The 22,636-nt window shown below is 41.6% G+C and overlaps 1 protein-coding gene across 1 annotated transcript in view; it reads right to left on the reverse strand.

The window, feature by feature from the left end:
- The window catches only part of MINDY4 (MINDY lysine 48 deubiquitinase 4), a 66,354-nt gene that overhangs the window by 21,070 nt on the left and 22,648 nt on the right, over positions 1 to 22,636 (reverse strand). Inside the window, 9 exon segments of the mRNA XM_068146411.1 lie at positions 28 to 91; positions 11,222 to 11,289; positions 12,153 to 12,218; positions 13,748 to 13,811; positions 15,091 to 15,192; positions 15,572 to 15,660; positions 16,759 to 16,875; positions 19,434 to 19,543; positions 19,894 to 19,956. Of these exon segments, the coding sequence (XP_068002512.1) occupies positions 28 to 91; positions 11,222 to 11,289; positions 12,153 to 12,218; positions 13,748 to 13,811; positions 15,091 to 15,192; positions 15,572 to 15,660; positions 16,759 to 16,875; positions 19,434 to 19,543; positions 19,894 to 19,956 (743 nt within the window).

Raw genomic sequence — 22,636 nt, forward strand, 5'->3', positions numbered from 1 at the left:
ATCCCCAAGCTCACATGCTCACCTTACCTGAGTACAATAGCCATTGCTGCCAATCAGCTGGTTCATAAGCACATCGAAATCGTTGTGCATTCTGGGAAAGAGTGGAGAATGGTGAAGCACAATTGCTTTGTTTTTTCATTAGAGTTAATGTCTCAGTCTTGGGGGAGAAAAAGCCCCAAGCTGTACACCAACTATAAATACAGCTCTACACTTTGAAATGATGTCAAATTGATGATTTTGCACCAAACCCAAACTGCACCTGTGGCGTACAGAAGTTTATAGAAAAGGGGAAGGAGGAGAAGAAGGAGAAGGGGAGAAGGAGAAGGAGAAGGAGAAGGAGAAGGAGAAGGAGAAGGAGAAGGAGAAGGAGAAGGAGAAGGAGAAGGAGAAGGAGAAGGAGAAGGAGAAGGAGAAGGAGAAGGAGAAGGAGAAGGAGAAGGAGAAGGAGAAGGAGAAGGAGAAGGAGAAGGAGAAGGAGAAGGAAGGAGAAGGAGAAAGAAGGAGGAGAAAGAGAAGGAGAGAAGGAGGAAGGAGAAGGAGAAGGAGAAGGAGAAGGAGAAGGAGAAGGAGAAGGAGAAGGAGAAGGAGAAGGAGAAGGAGAAGGAGAAGGAGAAGGAGAAGGAGAAGGAGAAGGAGAAGGAGAAGGAGAAGGAGAAGGAGAAGGAGAAGGAGAAGGAGAAGGAGAAGGAGAAGGAGAAGGAAGGAGAAAGAAGAAGGAGAAGGAGAAGGAGAAGGAGAAGGAGAAGGAGAAGGAGAAGGAGAAGGAGAAGGAGAAGGAGAAGGAGAAGGAGAAGGAGAAGGAGAAGGAGAAGGAGAAGGAGAAGGAGAAGGAGAAGGAGAAGGAGAAGGAGAAGGAGAAGGAGAAGGAGAAAGAGAAAGAAGGACCATGGAATTGAAATAATGGTAATTGTAGAGTAGTATCTCCCCAAACCAAATTCCCTCTTCCATAACTCTTGGCATTATTGAATTAGTGACTGGTCGATGACCTAAAAAGCGAAGGTTGTAACTGTGATCATTTTTATCCCGCAGATGCAATGCAATTGCAAACATTACTTTATACATAAATACATGTCTAATCTAGTGTTGAGGAAAAAAAAGTGTACCGTATTCTGGGAACTCCACAGATTAATTCTAAGGCTCTCTAAAAAGCTATTTCCTTTCAAGTATGAAATATGTTGATCTCAATTGTTTTGGCTACACTCTTATTTTGATATTGTTCCACAGGTAGAGAGAATGTTTGAATGAACAGTAGTTAAAAGTTAGTTTTTCTACATACATCTTGCCTTCTAACTCTCATCTGACTTGCAAAATCTTTTGTGCACCAATTATTTGTGTTTTCTGGCAATTAGCCTAAGTAACCATTTTTTTAATGACAGTATTTTGTTCATGATTTGCACTGAGGTGGTTAGAGCAGAGCTAACTAGAAATTTCCCTTCAAGCATGCTTGGTTAACATTTTGATTTCTTAAGTGAAAAGCTGGGCCATTCCCTGTCTCCACCCCAAACTTCATGTAATTATTTTCTCATGTGATTTCTCCGAGCTCCAAAATCAGAATGCAATATATCATTTGCAAGATTTCCAGCCCTGATGATACTTAAAAATCATTCAAATCAAGTCAGAATTGCAATTCCCTTTTTAAGAAACAATCATTTTAAAGACAGCTTACAAGTTGGTCTCAGTCATAACAAAGTGCCACAGTAATACCTCTTGCTGGTGTGAAATCAAAGAAAAGCCCAAGGAAAGTGTGTCTGTGATATGGAACATTCTCTCACGCAACATTGCAAGCAATGGATGAGGTGATAATCATCTTTGGATTTTGGCCATTTGTTAGTTTTAGAAACAGTTTCATCTTGCAAACGCCATCACCTTGCTCGAAACGAGCGGACTATACAATATGCGTCAGTTAGGGGCGATGGGACATATGACAAAGACAATAGGAGGAAGTCCTCATTTCATCTGTAGGTACAAACAATATGGGAGTTCAGAGGTGTATCTCAGATTTTCAAGAAGAAGAATATCTGCCTTTCACATCATCTCTGCTAATGAGGAAACAAGCGTCAGGCATATAGGCTGTGAGATTTACACCTATTTGAAACGGCTTGAAGATTATTACTCATACCTGCCAAAGACTGTCCAGCTTTTGTGCAGGTGAACTTATTGTGTTAGAGTAAATGGTGTCGGCTTTTAAGTGCAAGTACACTTCCTGCACTGTAAAAATATCAGCTGGTGATAACAATGTGTTGTCTTCTACCAGGCTGTGAAGATATTCATTGATGACAAGCAAAGCCGAAGCGTTTGTTTATGCTGGTTATCTCATGTCAAAACAGACATAATGAATAAATTACTACTAACACTCCTTTATCCCTGCACATATGTTTTCATAATTTTTAAATCACTTTAAAACAGAAAATCCCATTAATCTTAAGCCAGAAGACTTTTCAGTATCATGGTCACCATCAGCAATGAGTTAAAGGCTTGACTCTTCTGAATCCCTCATTCTTAATCTACAGCCCCTTTAATTCAACATTACCATAGAGCATGAAAAAGAAGTTTAATACCAAACTGATCAGTGAGGAACTCCACCCAGTAACCTTCCCCACACTGATAACTCTGAGTCCCTTTTCTTTATCACCTTTACAATTCTTAAAAGATCTCTTACTTTCACACTGGCAAGTAACATTTCATTTGGTATGATATCAAATACAAAACCCTCTTAATCCCTCTCCATTAACTATTTGGGTTTTTTTTTTTGCAGTTCAAATAGCAATTCTCCATTTGCCAGCTACCATAATTGCATGCTTCACTGCAGTTCAAGTAGAATTCATCTATTTCATTTCCCACTTTAAAAAAGCAGCTCTTCTAACAAAGTAGAATATTAGTTCAGTCTGGTATGGTTTATTTTCTGTTAAATTAGACTGCATTCCCTGTCATTTTCCATTTATCTCTCTAGTTAGATGCTCTCTTTTCAGAATTTTGCCTACAGCTGCTCAACCTGCTAAGATAAAGGTTGAGCTGCTTGATCTGCTCTGGTGACCTCTATTGTGAGAAGTTATTAAGCATCATTGTCATTGTACCTGTGATTTTAGGTGCTAGTTATTTCAGCATTTAGAAATGGAGAACACCCATTTCTCCAGATGTACTGCACCAGACGTGAGTCTGATGGGTGTTTTAGTGGGGCAAGCAGTACAGCATGCCAAGGAATGTAATCTCTTAGGACTGAGCCCATTCATAAAGTCTGGCAAAGCGAGAAACAGCTCAGAAAGTCTTACATAAGTTTAGGGATAAGATTTGGCAAAAATACACCCAGTTGTTTTCCTTCCCTTTTCAGGCTCAGTTCTATCTTGCACAAAATTAACTCAGTTTCCATACACAGATTCCAATTACCCATCCTGACTTTGAACCGTGTTCTTCTTACTAAAGTGCTAGAGCTCTTTTTCATTCCTTTGCACTCTAGAGATCAGAAAATTCTTCAGAGAATAAGCTAATAAATTTCCTTCTCTTCAGACGTGTTCCCCAACTTTACAACTTATCCTGATCCTTCTAGAAGGAAGTGTCAGGGGGAAAATTTGATTGGTTTTTTCCCCTGGTCACCATAAGCAATCTTTCTGTTGCATATCCACACCAAATTTGCTGTCATCCAATATATAGTGAACTTCCCTGTTATGTGAACCAATGCTGGTCCCCTGAATTTTCTTTAAAAGGCAGAAAAAAGTCTCATGTTTCTCTCCATTATTTGTGCACATCCCAGATTTTTACCCATTACCAACATACCAGTCCCTTATGTAGAAAGACATCAAACAGAATCAGCACAATTACCTCTTTGTCTTCCTGATCCTTCCCTTTTTTCCTGTTAGTTTCACTTTTCTCATTTTCCTTTACCACTGATCTTTGTTTCTTCTTCTTCAGTGCAACAAACTTCCTCAAACCTAATTCAGCTCTTCCTCTTTTTGCCTTTGCAGTCATGTCTCCACCTGGGTCACATTCCTTATCTAGCAAGCTATATAGCTTCCTTATTTGCAGATGTTATTTGACAGACGCCTACATATTTGTGCTAGACTCTACTCTCCTTTCACAGTATCACAGTATCACCAAGGTTGGAAGAGACCTCAAAGATTATCAAGTCCAACCTGTATCTTGTCTTCAAAATCTCATTCTATCATCAGTTCTAACCTTATTCTTTTATCCCTGGCTCCCCTCTTTCTTGAGTGTTAAAAAGTGACTCTTCATATAACATATTCTACTGCATATCCACTTCTGGAATAATGTCACATCCTACTTCAAATATTGCTAAAGCTGTCTCACTTATTATCCCTGTCTTGCTTTAGTATGGAGGAAAAAACACTAACTTCTTTCAAGCAAACTCCCTTCTTTATTCCCTTTTAGCAGGTGAAGCTGCAATATGTTCTTCATTAAGGCTCTATATTTATTACATTATTTCTTAATGTAACAAGCAAATCTTGCCCAGTGAACACTCCAGCAAGAAAGGCCTCTGTCTAATTCACACCACAGAGACAAGGAAGACAAGGAAGATCCTGAAGATCACTAATTGCTTGCAGCCTATTAAGAGGAAGGCACAGAGGTTCACTTATCCAACCAAACAAGGCCTCAATTCTTCCCTACCAAGGACTGGATCCCGTGTGAAGTCTCCTATTTACTCCCCTCCCACTGTTTTTGGTAAAGCTATTCTCATGCTTCCTCTAGGTTGTAGAATTACAAGTGGGTCGTAGAGAGGTCTGAGACTCTCAAATATGGACTTTTCAGTTAGGCCAAGCTCCTTGTTTTTTTGCACTGTAACATAATTGACAGCTGTTTCCCCTTAAAAAGAACTGCTTCCCTACCTTTTTCAAACACCCAAAGATGAAGCTGTAAAATCTGTGACGACATGGATTTGTATTACATAACATTAAACACAGAGTTAAAACCGCTCCCACACATAATTTCCCTTTGCTGTTGGTTTCCCAGGCATTCTCAAGTGGAGGGGATCTGCCTCTGAAAGTTTTCCCAGAAATCTAGCCCTTAGAAAAAGCTATTTCCATCAAGAGCTGAGTATGCCCCATGTGACAGCATCCTGTGTGTGAAATGGTAATTGCTTTTACCATTGGGCAAGCCAAATGGTCACTTCACAGAAAGCCTTGCATGAGAACAGTAGGTGCATTTTAGGTGAACTCTAAATTAGAGATTGGCTCTGAGACAGGAAAAGGTGTCAGTTAAGAAAGCGGATTCAGGGTGGAGGACCCATTGTTCCACCCATAATTCATGCACCAACAGAGCATCACTTTCCTCTTCCATGTCCTACGTGACATAAAGAGTTTAAAAGGCAAGGAACCTATCAGAATCTGGGTTATAACACAATCAATGATGCAGAAAGAGACACAGAAAGGATAGCTGAGATACCTTTGTCCCATGTGAAACAGGGATGAACACACCTGTTTGCCCTACAAGTTAGTACAGACATGGTCAGAGCTCCTGGGGAGCGGTGGCATGCTGAAGTGACTCTGAATGAGGTTTGACTCTAACTCTTTAGCAAAGACAGCTTTTGATCTTTATTACAGCCCATAAGTATTATTGGATCAATGTATGATATATAGATGATGTGTATATACATATATAACCAATATTTCTCCCAGTGTAATGCTGTCCTGTGGAGATGAGTTAAATCAGAACTTGGATGTATTTTTAAAGGAAGATTCTCAGAATATGTCTTGCAGCCAGACAAATAATTACAGAAGTAAAACAGATATATGTGAGCAGAGCACAGGGCATAATAATGACAACAATGAATAGCTCATCCAGCATCCTCAGAGCATTTCAAAACCAGATCCCCTAGATGAACAAGTTTTTGTTCAGGAAGGTAAACTAGTTCTGTAAATGCTGCAGCTATGCAGTCACTGACCCTTTAGCCAGTCTGATCAGGTTTTCCTCTCACATGAATATCAAACAAGTTAAAATATCCATCCCCTATAACACGCCAAGGGCAGCTCAGCCTCATTTATTACAGGAAGGATATTTTGGGGATGGAATAGGCTTACTGGACAGCTATTAACATGATTCGACGCTTGCATGTGGTTACTTTACGGAAAGATTAAAAGGAAAAGTGAAGGAAATTTAACTTTCCTAGTTCAGTAAAATAGTACCACAGGAATGAAGAAGTGCTCACAAGCACAGAACAATGTTTCACTCATATGAGTCCCCTTAGTGAAAAACTGTTGAGAGATTTCAGAGAACTAGATAAATTACTAACAACTAAAGGCAGGCTTATCTGTGTGTGACAAGTCCCAGACTAAGAAGGAATCATAATTCAGGTTGCTCCATTTAATAAAAAAGGCATTTGATATTTGCAAAACCAAACCAAACACAAATGACAACAACCAACCAACCAACCAAACCAAATAAGCCAACAACAACAACAAAACCCACAGACATAAAAAAAAATCCCAAATGAGACCAAGATTGCCACACTCAGAAAGGAAAACAGCACAAAGAATTTTGAAACGTGGCTGCACACATTCCTGGAGCAGTAAATATTACAGAGGGATGTTTATTAGAGTTGCAGGATCACAATAAGGGAAAAGGTGTTGACATGTATTTTCCCTAGGTTTACAAGTAGCCAGCCTGAACGAAGTACACAGCCTCCTGTTGGTTTGCAAACTCACTCTCCTTAGTCTTCCCCCACAGATAAAGGCATTGTTTTCTTTATTCTCAGAGCATAAAGGTTGAAAAGACACCCAAATGACCAATGCTGACTGCGGAATTACATTTGTGATCTGCTATCGGTATGTGATAAAGTATCCCCTAAGCTGACAAAAGAGAATGCAGACTCTGGTGTTTTGAACCTACTGGTCAGCAAATCCGTGAGCAGCACAATGAATCTGTGTTTCAGAAGAGGCTCTATTTGTGTTCTCCAGGTAGTTTGCAAACTGCTTTTGCACAAAGGAGTTCAACCTTAGGAATTTTCTCATGCGTTATGCTCTGTGCTGCAATAGGTTCTAGCAATGATGGTTTTCTTCAGTAAAGTTATTGCACAGATTAAGGACAATTTGGCAATGAAACTATACAGTGTGACTGGTCGGTAAGAATGAAATTTAAAGAGGGCTTTTCAATGGCTGGGTCGGAATCAGCCAGATCCCAATTTAGCAGTGGGTTTGCATGAGTAAGCAGAGTGAGGAAGGTGCCAAGTGTTAGAGGTAATGAGGCAGCATTGAGCAGAGAAAACCTGTGCGGCAGTTCCAGTATATGTTGTAACACATTATGCGCATTCAGGAAGATTAGTGCTTGGAGCTAGTACAATACAGCCACTACATTGTCATTTTTCACTGGCTGTAAAAAAAGCCTGTGGGGTTTATTGAAGCTGCCATTACTGGCTTAGTGGAAACCTCTCCTGAGTATTCATAACTTTCTTACACGCAATGGCGAGGTTCACACGGGGGGCTTGTGGCCCGCTTTTAAGCTCAGTCTCTCCCAGATACATGGAAAATAGCTTGTAGCCTTTAAGAAGAAGGTTTGAGTACACATTATGCACATTCAGGAAGATTAGTGCTGGGAGCTAGCACAATACAGCCACTGCTTTGTAATTTTTCACTGGTTGTAAAAAAAAAAAAAACCAAAAAGCAAGAGGCTACAATTGTTAGTGCCTAGCATTCCTTCCTGTACCAGAAACAACAACACGTTCTCAGCAACTTCCTCAGGAATTCTCACTCCTCGTTGGCCATTTGTTATCAGTTGTACCAGTGGTGATCGTTAGCGCAGGGAGCTGTGATAAACTCATTACCAACATCTACAAAGCAGCGCAGAGGGCTGCACTTCCTGGCATGCGTTCCCATTCAAGCAAGCTCCTCAGCTTGCCAGGGGCTTAGGACAGCTGCCCCGCAGACCTCGCGGCAATCGGCCGTTTCCGTTTACAAGAAGAATCAGTAACAATGTCAGAATTATGGAGCCAGACCAAAAGTCAGCCTTACCCCAGCAGCCAGCCAGCAGCAGGAGCAAACATCAAGGCAGAACACAAAAACAGGGCAGATGGAGATCGCATCTAGGCAGGTAGGTTTAGGAGTAGAGGTAGGTTTGTTAAAGTAATTGGTCTCCATTTATTTGAACCGCTTCAGGCTTTTGGCCTCCTCATCTCCCAGTGCTGAAAGTTACTTATCCTGGGGGGAAAGAAGTACTGTGGCTTGTTTTAAAAACAAAGACGAAGCCCCCAAGTTTTTGGACTCTCAGGACTAATGTATTACCACTTCTTATTAAATGTTACTCATGGATTCACAGAATGGGTTGGGTTGGAAGGGACCTGGAAGATCATCCAGTTCCAACCCCCAGGCATTGGCAGGGACACCTTCCTCTAGACCAGATTGCTCAAGGCCTCATCCAACATGGCCTTGAACGCCTCCAGGGAAGAGCCATCCATGACCTCCCCAGGCAACCTGTTCAGTATCTCACTGCTCTTACTCTAAATCATTACTGTCACCACGGATGTCTGAATTTTTATCACTTTTTATTAGTTTTCAATGCTGAAAAGGAAAGATTTCAGCTGTCCTCCTGCAGAAGTCAGTTCACACAGCTTGAGTGTTGGGTTCACTTCTCAGTGCCAGAGTACAGGAAAGACATTGAGGTCCTGGAGAGTGTCCACAGAAGAGCAACGGGGCTAGTGAGGGGTTTGGAGGGTTTGGAGCTGGCGTTGTTTAGTCTGGAGAAGAGAAGGTAAAGAGGAGCTCTTATTGCTCTACAGCTACCTGAATGGAAGCTGTAGTGAAGCTGCTGGTGGTCTCTTCTCCCAGGTAACTAGTGATAGGAAAGAAGAAATGGGTTTAAGTTGTGCCAGGGGAGTTTTAGATTGGACATCAGGAAAAACTTATTTACTGAGTGGTGAGGCATTGGAACAGGCTGCCCAGGGAGGTGGTGGAGTCACCATCCCTGGGGGTGTTTAAGAAGGGTGTAGATGTGGTGCTTCAGGACACGGTTTAGTGGTCATGGTAGTTGGGTTACGTTTGGGCTCGATAACCTTCAAAGTCTTTTCCAGCCTGAGTGATTCTGTGGTTCTATGATACTACTAAATTCTTTAGTTAAATGTGCACACAAAAATCAGGATAGCTGAAACTTCCATTGAATGTAAAAAGCTCCACTAATTTTCTGTCAAAAAGCTGATACAAAAAAAAATCTCAGGGAGAACTATTACAGGATGAAAATTCCATTGTCTAAACCAACTCTTACTTGCCTTCAACTCTTCATCCAAAACTATGCCAGTTATGTAAATATTTCCTTGCAATGCTTGTAACACTCACTTAATGGTACATATTTCTTGGTATGGGCAGCAAGTTCTTTGTCTTGATATTTGTAATATCCTAAGAGAAGCACTATGGCCTAGCCATGCAGAACTGCTACTGAAACCTGCACAAACCAAAGTTGGTTTGCACTTCTAAAACACATTCTGCTGGATCTAGTGACAAAAAAAAAGGCCTGCTTCTTCTAAACAAAAGATAGGTATCAATGCAAGGTACTACACAGTACCATGCTAGAAGAGTAATGGTACTTTAAAATGGAGTTCTGTGAAACAGACATGAATCTTCCTTGAAACTTTATAAACAGCTCTGACATTGTGGACCAGAACTGTAAAAATATTTAGATACCTAAAAATGCAAATAGGCAGCACAAGGAATTTTCATGCTCACTCTAGACACTTAGCTCCCCCCAAACACAAACAGAGATGATTGATTGGCCTTGTCATAATCCATCTGTTACAAATTGAGAGGTGATGGGAAAAATAAGCTCCTTGCTTGTATTATTAAAGAATGTGTACTGCTTCATAGCAAGTAAAGCCATGCAATCAATAGCAATTAGGAACACTGCTGCTTTTGGTGATCCTATCAAATGCCAAATGAGTTGTTGCTTGCTCAAATGCCTTCACTAATCTAGAAATCTCTGCTGTAACTAGCTCAGAGAAGTGAGGATAAATGACATATGCTATAAAATTATGATGTGATTTGTGTTACAGAGCATGGTGGAGTCAAGGCAGTGGCCTGCAGTGTTACTGTGAGCAAAAGAAAGGAGGAAACAACAACTAAACCAAAAAGCAGCCTATAAACACTTGTAGCACCCTCAGGAGGTGAGCAACTGAATGCACATCACAAATTTGGATTTATTTTCCAGACATCTATTTTCAAGACAATGCAGAGACTGAAGAGATCAAAGCTTACATAAATCAAACCCATGCTGCTTTCAAGCTGCTCTATTCATGTCAGTTGTTATTGCAAGCTGTCAGGGAACAGTTCTTTTCACTTACAGATTACTGTAGGAGATCTTTCACAAAAGTGGAATTTGACAAATTGAAGAAAGCTTTCATATCCTGACCCACTCTGATATTGACAGTACCACAAGACTACATTTAATCTCTGTAAAAGCACAATTAAAAGGAGGCTAAAATTCCCAGAATTGCTTCACTTGGAAAAGACTTCTAAGATCATCAAGTCCAACTGTCTACCTAGCACCACCATGGCCATTAAACCATGTTCCCAAGTGCCATGGCCACACGTTTCTTGAACACCTTCAGGGACGGTGACTCTACCACCTCCCAGGGCAGCCTGTTCCAATGCCTCTTTCAGTAAAGAAATGTTTCCTAATATCCAATCTAAAGCTCCCCTGGCACAATGAATGACTATTCCTTAATCAGAGGACAGCAGGTTTATTACACTGAGACCAGACTGGTGTCCTACCTTACTTAAAACAATCTACAAATTAGGTGCCTAATCCATTTGATAATAGCCTTTCTTTATACCTATCATTGGTGGGGAGATTTGGGCGTCACAAACAAGTTATTCCTCCCTAACTAAGAGAGATACCTGAAGTATGTGACATAAATAACCCTCTAAATGAGTCTTACTTTCAGTTGTCAGGACAAGGAGTGCAGACAACAATTAGACACGATGCCTAATGTTCAGATGCAGTGACTGATAAGGTGGACCAATCACTGCCACTGTAACAGCATATATATATATATATATATGTGTGTGTGTGTGTGTGTAAATATACATATATACACACAAGTGTGCATGTATACAGCAAAAAAAAGCCAAGATTAGGTGAGTAAATCTACATAAATTCCCGATATTTGTCAGAGTATACATCAAAGGTAGGTTAATAAGTCCAGAGAGTTTAGTACATCATGGTCATTGCCTCACTTTGCACAGCTTGTTCTCTTTGCAGTGTATGAAACGGGGACATAAAAGACACTCACAGATTGATAGATCTTGATAAAATGACAGACATGGTCAGAAGGATGCACCCACATGGAACAGCTTCAAACTGAAAAAGAAAAAGACTGGGTTTATTTTCTTTGTTGTCTACATTTTTTGCCCAATTCTAAAGAAATGCAAATCAAACCAAAAGTAGAAACAAATTGTTTGTTTCTGTGCTAAACTGCAAGAGATGTCCATGCAGTGTTTGAAGCAGTGTTCAGAGGACATCATATGAGACAGACAAACACAGAAAGACTGGAAGTCAGCTGTAACATGTTTAGTGTCTTTCTATACACAATACCTTTTACAGAATGGAATACAGAATTTACCAGGTTGGAAAAGACCTTGGAGATCATCAAGTCCAACCTAGCATCCAACACCATCTAATCAACTAAACCATGGCACTAAGTGCCTCATCCAGGCTCTTTTTGAACATCTCCAGTGATGAAGACTCCACCACCTCCCTGGGCAGCACATTCCAATGGCCAATCTCTCCTTTCTCTGCCCTTTTCTAGACACGTTCCAGCAAGTTAACATCTTTCCTAAACTGAGGGCCCAGAACTGGACACAGGACTCAAGGTGTGGCCTAACCAGTGCTGAGCACAGGGCAGAATGACTTCCCTGCTCCTGCTTGCCACACTATTCCTGATGCAGGGCAGGATGCCATTGGCCTTCTTGGCCACCTGGGCACACTGCTGGCTCACATCATTCTCAGAAAGCATATGAGTGTGTAGGAACTCAGGAGGAGACACTGAATTTTGCTGGTTTAAAAAGGATTTTCAGTTTAGGTGATGAGGACAACTTCCCATATCACACCATAGTGGAGAAGTATAAAATAGAAACTGAAATAGAGCCATGATTACAGAAAGAAAGAGAGATTAGGTTTAGATTCTTAAGGTAGTTAAAGTCCCAGACTCTCAAAGCACCCACCTGTTGAATGGTCTGCTGAAGAAAGGCAATCAAATCTTCATATCTTGTGGCACTATATAGAATTAGCTGGGAAGAAATTTAAGAACAACAAACAGATAGTAACTGAAACCATAGCAACACAGTTTTATAACCTGAAAGCTGAACTAAAGCAGGCAAAACTGACTGGAAAGACCTGGGTTAACAAAATGGAATAAGGATCCAATGAAATCCAGCTCTTACTGCTGTTACTTGGTGTAGTATCTTATCTCAGCACTTTGTGTATTCTGAGTTTTTAACTATTGGTTCTTGTTGGTTTTAATTCATTGCACAGTGTGATTCCATTTTAAGCACTGTTTAATCAAGAAAAAAAAAATATTCCTAGAAAAAACATAGGAAAAATGTAGCTTTAGAAGACTTAGAATGGGCAAGTAGCTCAGAGTTTTGCCAAAGCACTTCTCATACTCAGAAAACTCACATTTTACATCAAGTTCAAGACAGCTCACAGACACAGGCCTTTACTTCAACATTCTTTGTCTATTTCTACATCTCTGGATTTTGACAGACACAATGGTCTAGCAGTTATGGAGTGAGGAATGACCAAGCAGTCTGGGTTATATTCCTTTCCATCACATTTTCACTGTGTCTGTGTATCATAGTATCATAGTATCAGTCAGGGTTGGAAGGGACCACAAGGATCATCTAGTTCCAACCCCCCTGCCATGGGCAGGGACACCTCACACTAGATCAGGCTGGCCAGAGCCTCATCCAGCCTGGTCTTAAACACCTCCAGGGACGGGGCCTCAACCACCTCCCTGGACAACCCATTCCAGGGCTTCACCACTCTCATGGTGAAGAACCTCCTCCTCACATCCAGCCTGAATCTCCCCACATGACCTTTGATAAGCAGAATTTAGTGGCAGCACAAGGGTGTTAGTTACACACTAAATGAATAGAATGTTCTAGACCATTCTAAAATAGTAATCAGCTCAGAATTATGTTAACATATTCATTAAATACTCTATCTTGTCTCTTGGGAGAGCATATTACAGCCAAGGTTTTCTGCTGCAGTCAGCCTGTTTCTACAGGGTTTTAACTTCCAGTCATTTCCAAACTGTTTGGTTCTGAAAAGCTGTTGACACATCCATTCCTCCATTAAGAGGCTGGTAAGATTTCCTTACACCACTAGTGCCTGGGGTTTGAGCTGGAAATATAGGCCTAACTGGAAAGTATCTTGCCATTTGGAGCTTCTGGAGGAAAAAATAAGGCAAAGTATTCTGTGTAAGACAAGAAGAAAATGCTGCCTTTTAATGCTGATGGCCATGCTGCTTGACTTGCAAGGATTCCCATTCACTCTAACTGCATATCAATAAAAGTGGGCATAGTTTATAAGCTTGAAAGGTAAATGGAACATAAAGGACTTCAGAGAGCCCAATTACCCACAGAGACTGGCACAATTTGAGCCAGACAGAACACAGACTACATTTTTCCTATTGAGTTTTGAATCACAATCAACTAAAGTGACATAAAAGATTTTAAAATACTGAGAAAGCAATGGAAATCAGATTTACTGCACTAAAAGAAGACAAACTAGAAAGAGATTATATGGAGAATATTACAGTTTCTAAGATTCCATCTGCCTTCTACTTTCCTAGGGGAGTGAACTGCTCTCTTCCTGATGGCCTGAAAAGGACATTCAGACAAAACCAAAGCTCAAGTTAAAAGGAACAAAATGGCATTAAAGAGAAATGAATATGAACTGAACACTGAGCCAAAGATTTTGCATTATTGTTTGTGACCACTTTCTCAAAACAGGGGCTCTTGCATAAGAAGTTCTGTGCTCTCTGAAGTCTATTTAATCTGATTACAAGTTTCTCTATACAGAAAGAGGATAAATATAGGTTTGTGATGTTAATGACAGTTTTTATTGGAAAAGAGCATTAAAGTGATGACATTAAAACAAGCAGAGTATATATGTACAGTATCATCACAGAGGGAGCATTTTATAGATGCAAAAGATGCAAAATAGCACTTGAAATGTTTTTAAATTTGCTGTTTCTGTTTCAGATATGAAGAAGGACTTCTGTGCCCCACAGCTTCTCTGTTATTTTGCAGCTATCTTAGTTATCTAATAAAAGAAATTACCTACTCTCATAAAACCTGTCTCACTTAACAAGGTCACATAGGATCCAGCACAGCCAAAGTTAGGGATCTAAAAGTTAGATGCCTTGTGTACCAGAAGCCTAATTGCATAGCATTAAATCAAGCAACTAGTAAGCAGCTACAGCAAAAGATAATGAATCCCAGCCATAACAGAATATCCAGCCATGCAAAATTGTTGGAGTAAAATGCTGTATCTGGGAAAATAACTCTTGGTAAGGGTTTCTGGGGAAATCTGAGCCTTGGTGAAATCCACAGGACTTTTCACAGCAATTTCAAAGAATTTAACTATACTGTTCCAGAAGCTGGGCCAGCAGAAGTGACATTTTGCTTGTCTCCCTAGGCCATTTCAGACTGCAAAAACACATCTTCCAAAACTTTCATTTTGTGAACTATCACAGAATCACAGAATGCTTTGGGTTGGAAGGGACCTTTAAAGGCCATGCAGTCCAACCCCCCTGGAGTGAACAGAAACATTTTCAACTAGATCAGGTTACTCAGCCCCATCCAACCTGACCCTGGAATGTTTTCAGGGATTAGGCATTTGCCACCTCTCTGGAAAACCTGGGCCATGGTTTCACCATTCTAATAGTGAAAAAAAGAGGTCTTCCTAGCAGCTAATCTAGTTCTTCCCTCTTTTAGTTTAAGACCATCACTCCTTGTCCTGTCACAACAGGTCCTACTAGAAAGACTGTCCCCATCTTTCTTATCAGCCACTTCTAAGTACTGAAAGGCCATACCTATGTACATATATGAGACACAAGTGTATGAGCATTGTACAATAACTTCTTCTCCTACTTACAATGCTACAACTGCTTTTTCATTGCCTCCTGCCCGCCGCAGTATGTCTGCGATGGCCACGGTGAGGCATTTGGTCCTGCGAGCTTCCGAAGGCTGAAGACAGCTACAGTCCAGGAAACAGAAGAAACAGACAAGAATCACAACATCTATTAGCAATTTTACTCACTAGAAGGCAAACTGCCCTGATTACAGCATACACATACTCATAGCAGGTTTGTAGCTAGAAGAACAGGAGTATTTTTAGAGACTATTTAGATGTCATGATGCCAAAAAAATGAGGTTTTGGAGTTAATCACAAGCAAGCAATTATACAAAGAAACCAACAAGCTTTACATTCCTACAGTTGTAAAGGAAGTGAATACAAGTAAAAGCATGTAGTACTTTCTCTCTCAGAAACAAAGAGCAGTTCAATGAGTTCAAAATCACAAAGCTCCTGATCAGCTGCAGCAGGGAAGTATTTTGGATGTCAGCTTCTGACTTACCAAGGGTCTTTATTGCTGTTACTGTCTGCAAAGCTAAGCTGTTGGAGGACACAAGCTTGAACTGCAGCCAGTACTCCACATGGGCCACCCTGAGAGGAATAATGGGACACTCCATGAGCAAAGAAATTTGCACTGTTTCATGGTGGTGAAAACTTTTGCAAGCCATGTGCTTCCATTCACACTCTCTTTCCATCCATGACTTCTTTGTAGGGTGCAACTGTACAACGGATGTCTGGTTTTTGGAAGCAGCTACATATCCTGTGCCCCGTGTGTGGTCCCTGGTCTAAGCATGTGCACCAGCCAGATGAGAAACCAGGCTGACCAGCTGCATCTGGCACACAGAGAAGGACAATCTGAAGCACTGCAGTCTCTGTCTGTGAGCATCAGGTGCCCAGGCAACGTTCACAGATAACAGATCAGTGAGTCTCCCACTGAATACCAGAGAGATTTTTGTTTCCACAAAAATTTCAATGGATTGGATCCATGCTTTCCAGCTGTTACATGTTGGTTTTACCAGCTCTGGTCACTGTAAGGACCTGTTGAGAACTTTAGAAAGGGCCACTTGATAGGGGATGCTTAGAAACTGATGAAAACCTTAGTTTAAGCAGGAGCTGGCATCTTGTGGCTGCAGTCCAGAACTGCAGAAACGTAGATGGAAAAGATGTGATCCCACTGGGACTGCAAAGGCATTTATTCCTTCTTATTTCAGGAATGAACCTCATCATGTGACCCCCATACCTATAAGAGGCAAAAGTCTTCTCTCCTTGTGTTTTTCCAGGCAGTTCTAACTATATCCTTTCATTTTAAGGCAGATCAAGCCCCATCAAAAGCTTATTAAACTCCATCCCCATATATTCTTTGCCTCTTAAACTCTGCCCTTCATTTAAGCCCTTTTATTCTCTTACCACCACTAGTTTTCAGCTGAAATAGCTTGTCTTCCTCCCTGTGAATAACTCCCCATCACACACATGTATGAACACTTTCTGTAGCTACTTTAACTTTCCACCAGAAATACTCCATCCATCTCAAGTCTCCTCACAAGGTGACACCATCCAGTGACAATCACAGAAGTTAAAGATAGAGAAGAGTCCTTAGAGAAGACTTCTTCTTTTTACTGCTGAAACACAAAGCCTTTGTAAACTCAGTGTACAAAGTAGAGATTACTTTCAGGAAGTCATTTTCAGTACCTTTTCCTGCACAATGCCATATTTTAACTGTGGGGTGTTATCAAATGCAAAACTCTGTATTTTCCATTCTTCACTGAAGCAGCAAAGACTAGAGCCAAACAAAGCACTTTTTAATTCCTAGGAAAAAAAAAGGAAGAAAAAGTAGAAAGAAAAAAGTTATCCTTTTAAAACTAATCCAAAATACAGGTACACCTTCAACAATTTGTAGAGAATAGAATAGATAGGATAGGGTAGGGTAGGGTAGGGTAGGGTAGGATAGGATAGGATAGGATAGGATAGGATAGGATAGGATAGGATAGGATAGGATAGGATAGGATAGGATAGGATAGGATAGGATAGACCTTCAAGATCATCCAGTCCATCCTATCATCCAACACCATCTAATCAACTGAACCATGGCACCAAGCCCCCTATCAAGTCTCCTCCTAAACACCTCCAGTGATGGTGACTCCACCACCAACCCAGGCAGCACATTCCAAGGGGCAATCACTCTCTCTGTGAGGCACTTCTTCCTAACATCCAGTCTGAACTTCCCCTGGCACAGCTTGAGACTGTGTCCTCTTGTTCTGGTGTTGGTTGCCTGGGAGAAGAGACCAACCCCCACCTGGCTACAACCTCCTTTCAGGTAGTTGTAGACAGCAATAAGGTCTCCCCTCAGCCTCCTCTTCTCCAGGCTAAATTTTAATCAAGTATATGAGGAGAAAAAGAATCACAGAATCACCAAGGTTGGAAGAGACCTCAAAGATCATCAAGTCCAACCTGTCACCACAGACCTCATGGCTAAACCATGCCAGCAAGTGCTACATCCAACCCCCTCTTGAACACCTCCAGGGAAGAGCAAATCAATACAATCTCTTTGGTGTTTTTTTGTTTGGTTGTGGTGTTTTGAGTTCATGAAGATGTTTTTTTTTTGTGTGTGTGGAGAAGAAAGGAGGAGCATGGAAGGGTAGTGACTAACTCACTGTAACCACCCTATTCTGTTTTATATGTACTGTAAATAGCAACACTCAAAGGAAAGGGAGCAATTTTTTCCTTTCCCTGCAATACTCCTTCAACTCATAATGCTGGGTGCTGCTCACCAGAGGAAGCTGTTTATGCAGATCATCTGGGGCACTGTTTCCCATGAAAGCAGTATGGAATAATTCCTTGCATTTAACAGCTAGAAAAGCACAGACTACCAATGGCACATTAGGGAGAAGAGGACCCTGCAGGACATAGTATGAAGAAAAAGCAGCATGTTTTAACTGTCAAAGTTGCTGGTGTGAGAGAAATGTTACTCAAATGTTTGACTGTTGTATGTCGAACTGCATTATCAACATATGTCAAATTCAGATTTTCATAGTATCATAGTATCATTCAGGGTTAGAAGGGACCACAAGGATCATCTAGTTCCAACCCCCCTGCCATGGGCAGGGACACCCCACACTAAATCAGGCTGGCCAGACTGCAGACCACCACTATTCAGGAAGGGCTAAACTGAAGCAATTGCGTCTATGCTAAGGGAAAGCTGAGCAAATAAGAACAGACTGCTGAGCATTTGTACAGCTACCCAGAACTCTTTGATTTGGAAATGAAATGGGAAGACATGAAGCCAGGCTCATTATCTCTTTCTTTCTGTTCAGGAAAGAAAACATGAACAGTTCCATCTCTGCTCAAAGTAAGGAATGACAAGCAAGGGAGAAATAGTGACAGAGAATAATAAACTTGTTCTGAATCACTGTTAATTTGAAGGGCTGGAGACTAAGCACATGAATGTGTCTGCAGACATGAATAAAATGATACAGGCTTCATTAATTGAAGCTGTTATCTGTGCTTCCAGTGGGCTGATGCATACTGGCATGCTTCTCTGGTGTTGCTCTGAATTTTGGACTGGTATCACTTGCAGCCCGCAAAGCCAATCAGATCCTGGGCTGCATCAGGAGAAGTGTGGCTAGCAGGTCGAGGGAGGTGATCCTCCCCCTCTACTCAGCCTTGGTGAGACCCCACCTGGAGTACTGTGTCCAGTTCTGGAGCCCCTATTACAAGAGGGATGTGGAGATGCTGGAACGTGTCCAGAGAAGGGCCACAAGGATGATCAGAGGGCTGGAGCACCTCTCCTGTGAGGACAGACTGAAGGAGTTGGGGCTGTTCAGTCTGGAGAAGAGAAGGCTCTGAGGTGACCTCATTGTGGCCTTCCAGGATCTGAAGGGGGTCTACAGGAAGGCTGGGGAAGGACTTCTCAGGATCTCAGGTAGTGATAGGACTAGGGGGAATGGAATGAAGCTGGAGGTGGGGAGATTCAGGCTGGATGTGAGGAGGAGGTTCTTCACCATGAGAGTGGTGAAACCCTGGAATGGGTTGTCCAGGGAGGTGGTCGAGGCCCCGTCCCTGGGGGTGTTTAAGCCCAGGCTGGATGAGGCTCTGGCCAGCCTGATCTAGTGTGGGGTGTCCCTGCCCATGGCAGGGGGGTTGGAACTAGATGATCCTTGTGGTCCCTTCCAACCCTGAATGAAACTATGAAACTATGAAACCATGCCTACAGTACTTTTTCACCTGAATATAAGGAATATACTCAGGAATGAATACAGTACATAGTACATCACACACTAACATGCAACTTAGAGCAATCCACAGCAGCTCAAGTGGAGCAACATTTTCACACATCTATTTGTCTTTGCAATCATTGTTAGTCTTACTTTTGCAAGAGAAATATCAATTGCCTCTGATGCTACTTGAAGTGTAGATAATGTTGCAAGATCCAGGTTCTAACGAACTTCCTCAGCTGTTTCTTCATCCTCAGCATGAACTTAAAGGAAACAAAAATATAATCATATAATGTGTTGGATGCAAAAAATTGCTTCCCCCAGCAGGCTCAGTGCCAAGGGGTCATCAATATGACAACACTTCCTTGTCGTATATCTTTTTAAGGAGGAAAATGTAGTTTTAGCCAGAAAGGACAGATAAAAAGTACATGAGCCAGCTTTTGGTGGATTGCTTCTTCATGACTTCTTTGCTCAGTGTTTCCCAAGAAGTTAATAACAATGCAACTACTCTGAATTAACTAGAGGTACAAAAGAGGCAATGGATGTGTGCTTGGTTACAGCTGCCCTGAAGGAGATGATGGCAAAAGCCAAATTGAAGCTTTACAGAACTTACCCAATTGCAGGACATCTTTCACCTGGTCTTCTTTATAATGAGTGGGTGTCAGAGACTTCCTGTATTAAAATTAATCAAAAAACAAATGATCAAATATTCACCTTTAATGAGAAAAGTTGTTTGAGTAATCAAGAAGAACTATGGACTATTCACCCCACAAAGATACAATTTCTTCTGTGGGTGCTGGAAGGTGTCCAGAGAAGGGCCATGAGGATGAGCAGAGGGCTGGAGCACCTCTCCTGTGAGGACAAACTGAAGGAGCTGGGGCTGTTCACTCTGGAGAGCAGAAGGCTCTGAGGTGACCTAATTGTGGCCTTCCAGTATCTGAAGGGAACCTACAAGAAGGCTGGGGAGGGACTGCTCAGGATCTCAGGGAGTGATAGGACTAGTGGGAATGGAATGAAGCTGGGGGTGGGGAAATTCAGACTGGTCAGAGATCACCAATTCCAACCTGTCACCGCAGACCTCATGACTGAGCCATGGCACCAAGTGCCACGTCCAATCCCCTCTTGAACACCTCCAGGGATGGTGACTCCACCTCCCTGGGCAGCACATTCCAATGGCTAACAACTCTGTCTGTGAAGAACTTTCTCCTCACCTCGAGCCTAAACTTCCCCTGGTGCAGCTTGAGACTGTGTCCTTGAAGTACTTGAAATATCCAAATAATGTTAGTGAGAATAGGTGTTAAGACTGGCTTCCTTTATTAGGTTATTCTTTTAATCCCCTACTAAGTAGCAGTTGTTCAACTACCTTTGTGATTTATTTGTATGTTACATAAATAACAGCTTTAAAATTCATACAAACAGTTACTAAAAGGGCTAAGCATTGAAGTTTGGCTGTGAAGTCAAAACTTAAACAGAATGGTAGACTCTCAGAGATGAGATGGGTTTGTTCTTCCTGTTGAATGTGTACCAAGACCAATTCAGAAGCAAAGGGAAGTTTCAGAAGATGGGGGTTTGTATGTGTGTGTTTGGGGTGGTTTTCTTTGACAAAAGAGCAATACTGCATCACTGAGGAAAAAGGTACTGCACTGACAGTGCTTTCAAAAATAGTATGGAATAATTTCCTCAGCAACATTCTTTGTAAGCACAATATTAATATAGCAACAACTGCTGTCATATCACATACTTTCCATTAACTTAATTTCCTTTTTCAGTGTGTGAAAGATGAATAACACCAGAGCACAGACATATCACACCCAGGACTCTCCCGGTTTAAAAGCATTTTGGCACCTTTCTTACTGATAGTCTTTGATACTATACAAAAAGAAAAAACCCAAAGAAACATTTCTCTTTTTCTACATAAAGAAGTTAAAGAATTTATGCAATAAAATGTGGATGACAATTAAGAAAAGATAGAATTGAAGTTAATCACTCATGTTATTAGGGATTTGAGGTAAAAATAAAGAGGATTCCCAGCAGGTCAACACAATTAAGAGGACTGAGAGGAAATTTGTCTAGTGGCATGAGCAGTATTGAGCTTTCACTGAATATAACATTATTTTCATTTAAGGCTTAATGTACACTTTAAAACACAATCACATCTCCCCTTGCTGCTTCTAATACTGAATTTCGGCTTCTATTTCTTTCTTGGCTACTTGCTCCTATTTTCATCTCACCTGGTCAAGGAAAGGTCCTTGATGATACTGTGTTTGCCAATAAGACACTTTTCAGCCAAGAACTCATGTCAATTAATTGAACCTAAACATAGCCACAATTCACCTTTTAGTTTTGCCTGAGATTGGAAGCCACTTTCCCCTGTTTCTTAGAGAAAAATATGTTTCTTCCTAGGTCAACCCATTTCAATCTAAGTTTGCAAAAACAGAGCTCTTAACACTTCAGAATGCAGCACTACACATTACAGCATCCTATCCAGCCTCAGTTGCTGCTTCAGATGGGCTTGGGTCTCCTATAGGAACTGTATCACATCTCCTAGCTTCATGGATAGTTTCATAGTTTCATAGTTTCATTCAGGGTTGGAAGGGACCACAAGGATCATCTAGTTCCAACCCCCCTGCCATGGGCAGGGACACCCCACACTAGAGCAGGCTGGACAGAGCCTCATCCAGCCTGGGCTTAAACACCCCCAGGGACGGGGCCTCGACCACCTCCCTGGACAACCCATTCCAGGGTCTCACCACTCTCATGGTGAAGAACCTCCTCCTCACATCCAGCCTGAATCTCCCCACCTCCAGCTTCATTCCATTCCCCCTAGTTCTATCACTACCTGAGATCCTGAGAAGTCCTTCCCCAGCCTTCCTGTAGGCCCCCTTCAGATACTGGAAGGCCACAATCAGGTCACCTCAGAGCCTTCTCTTCTGCAGACTGAACAGCCCCAACTCCTTCAGTCTGTCCTCATAGGAGAGGTGCTCCAGCCTTCTGATCATCCTTGTGGCCCTTCTCTGGACACGTTCCAGCACCTCCACATCCCTCTTGTAATAGGGGCTCCAGAACTGGACACAGTACTCCAGGTGGGGTCTCACCAGGGCTGAGTAGAGGGGGAGGATACCATAGAGTCTCAAATAGCACTCCTGCATGCCTATGTCTTGACACTTAAGCCACTCCCTACACCAAATTAAGCATCCTTGACTCATTGTTGCCCCAAACACTTCTGGGGCATGTTTCATCTGAAAAGATCCATACATGGAAAATAAAGTCAGTGGTACAATTCATAGACAACTCATCTGGCATCAGCTTTTGTAGCATTACTGCCTTCTGGAAAGTCTAAGAGATTTTGTTTCTAT

The sequence above is a fragment of the Melanerpes formicivorus genome, unplaced genomic scaffold (genome assembly GCF_026170545.1).
Source record: "Melanerpes formicivorus ecotype bairdi unplaced genomic scaffold, bMelFor1.0.p_v2 SCAF_13, whole genome shotgun sequence".
NCBI lineage: Eukaryota > Metazoa > Chordata > Aves > Piciformes > Picidae > Melanerpes > Melanerpes formicivorus.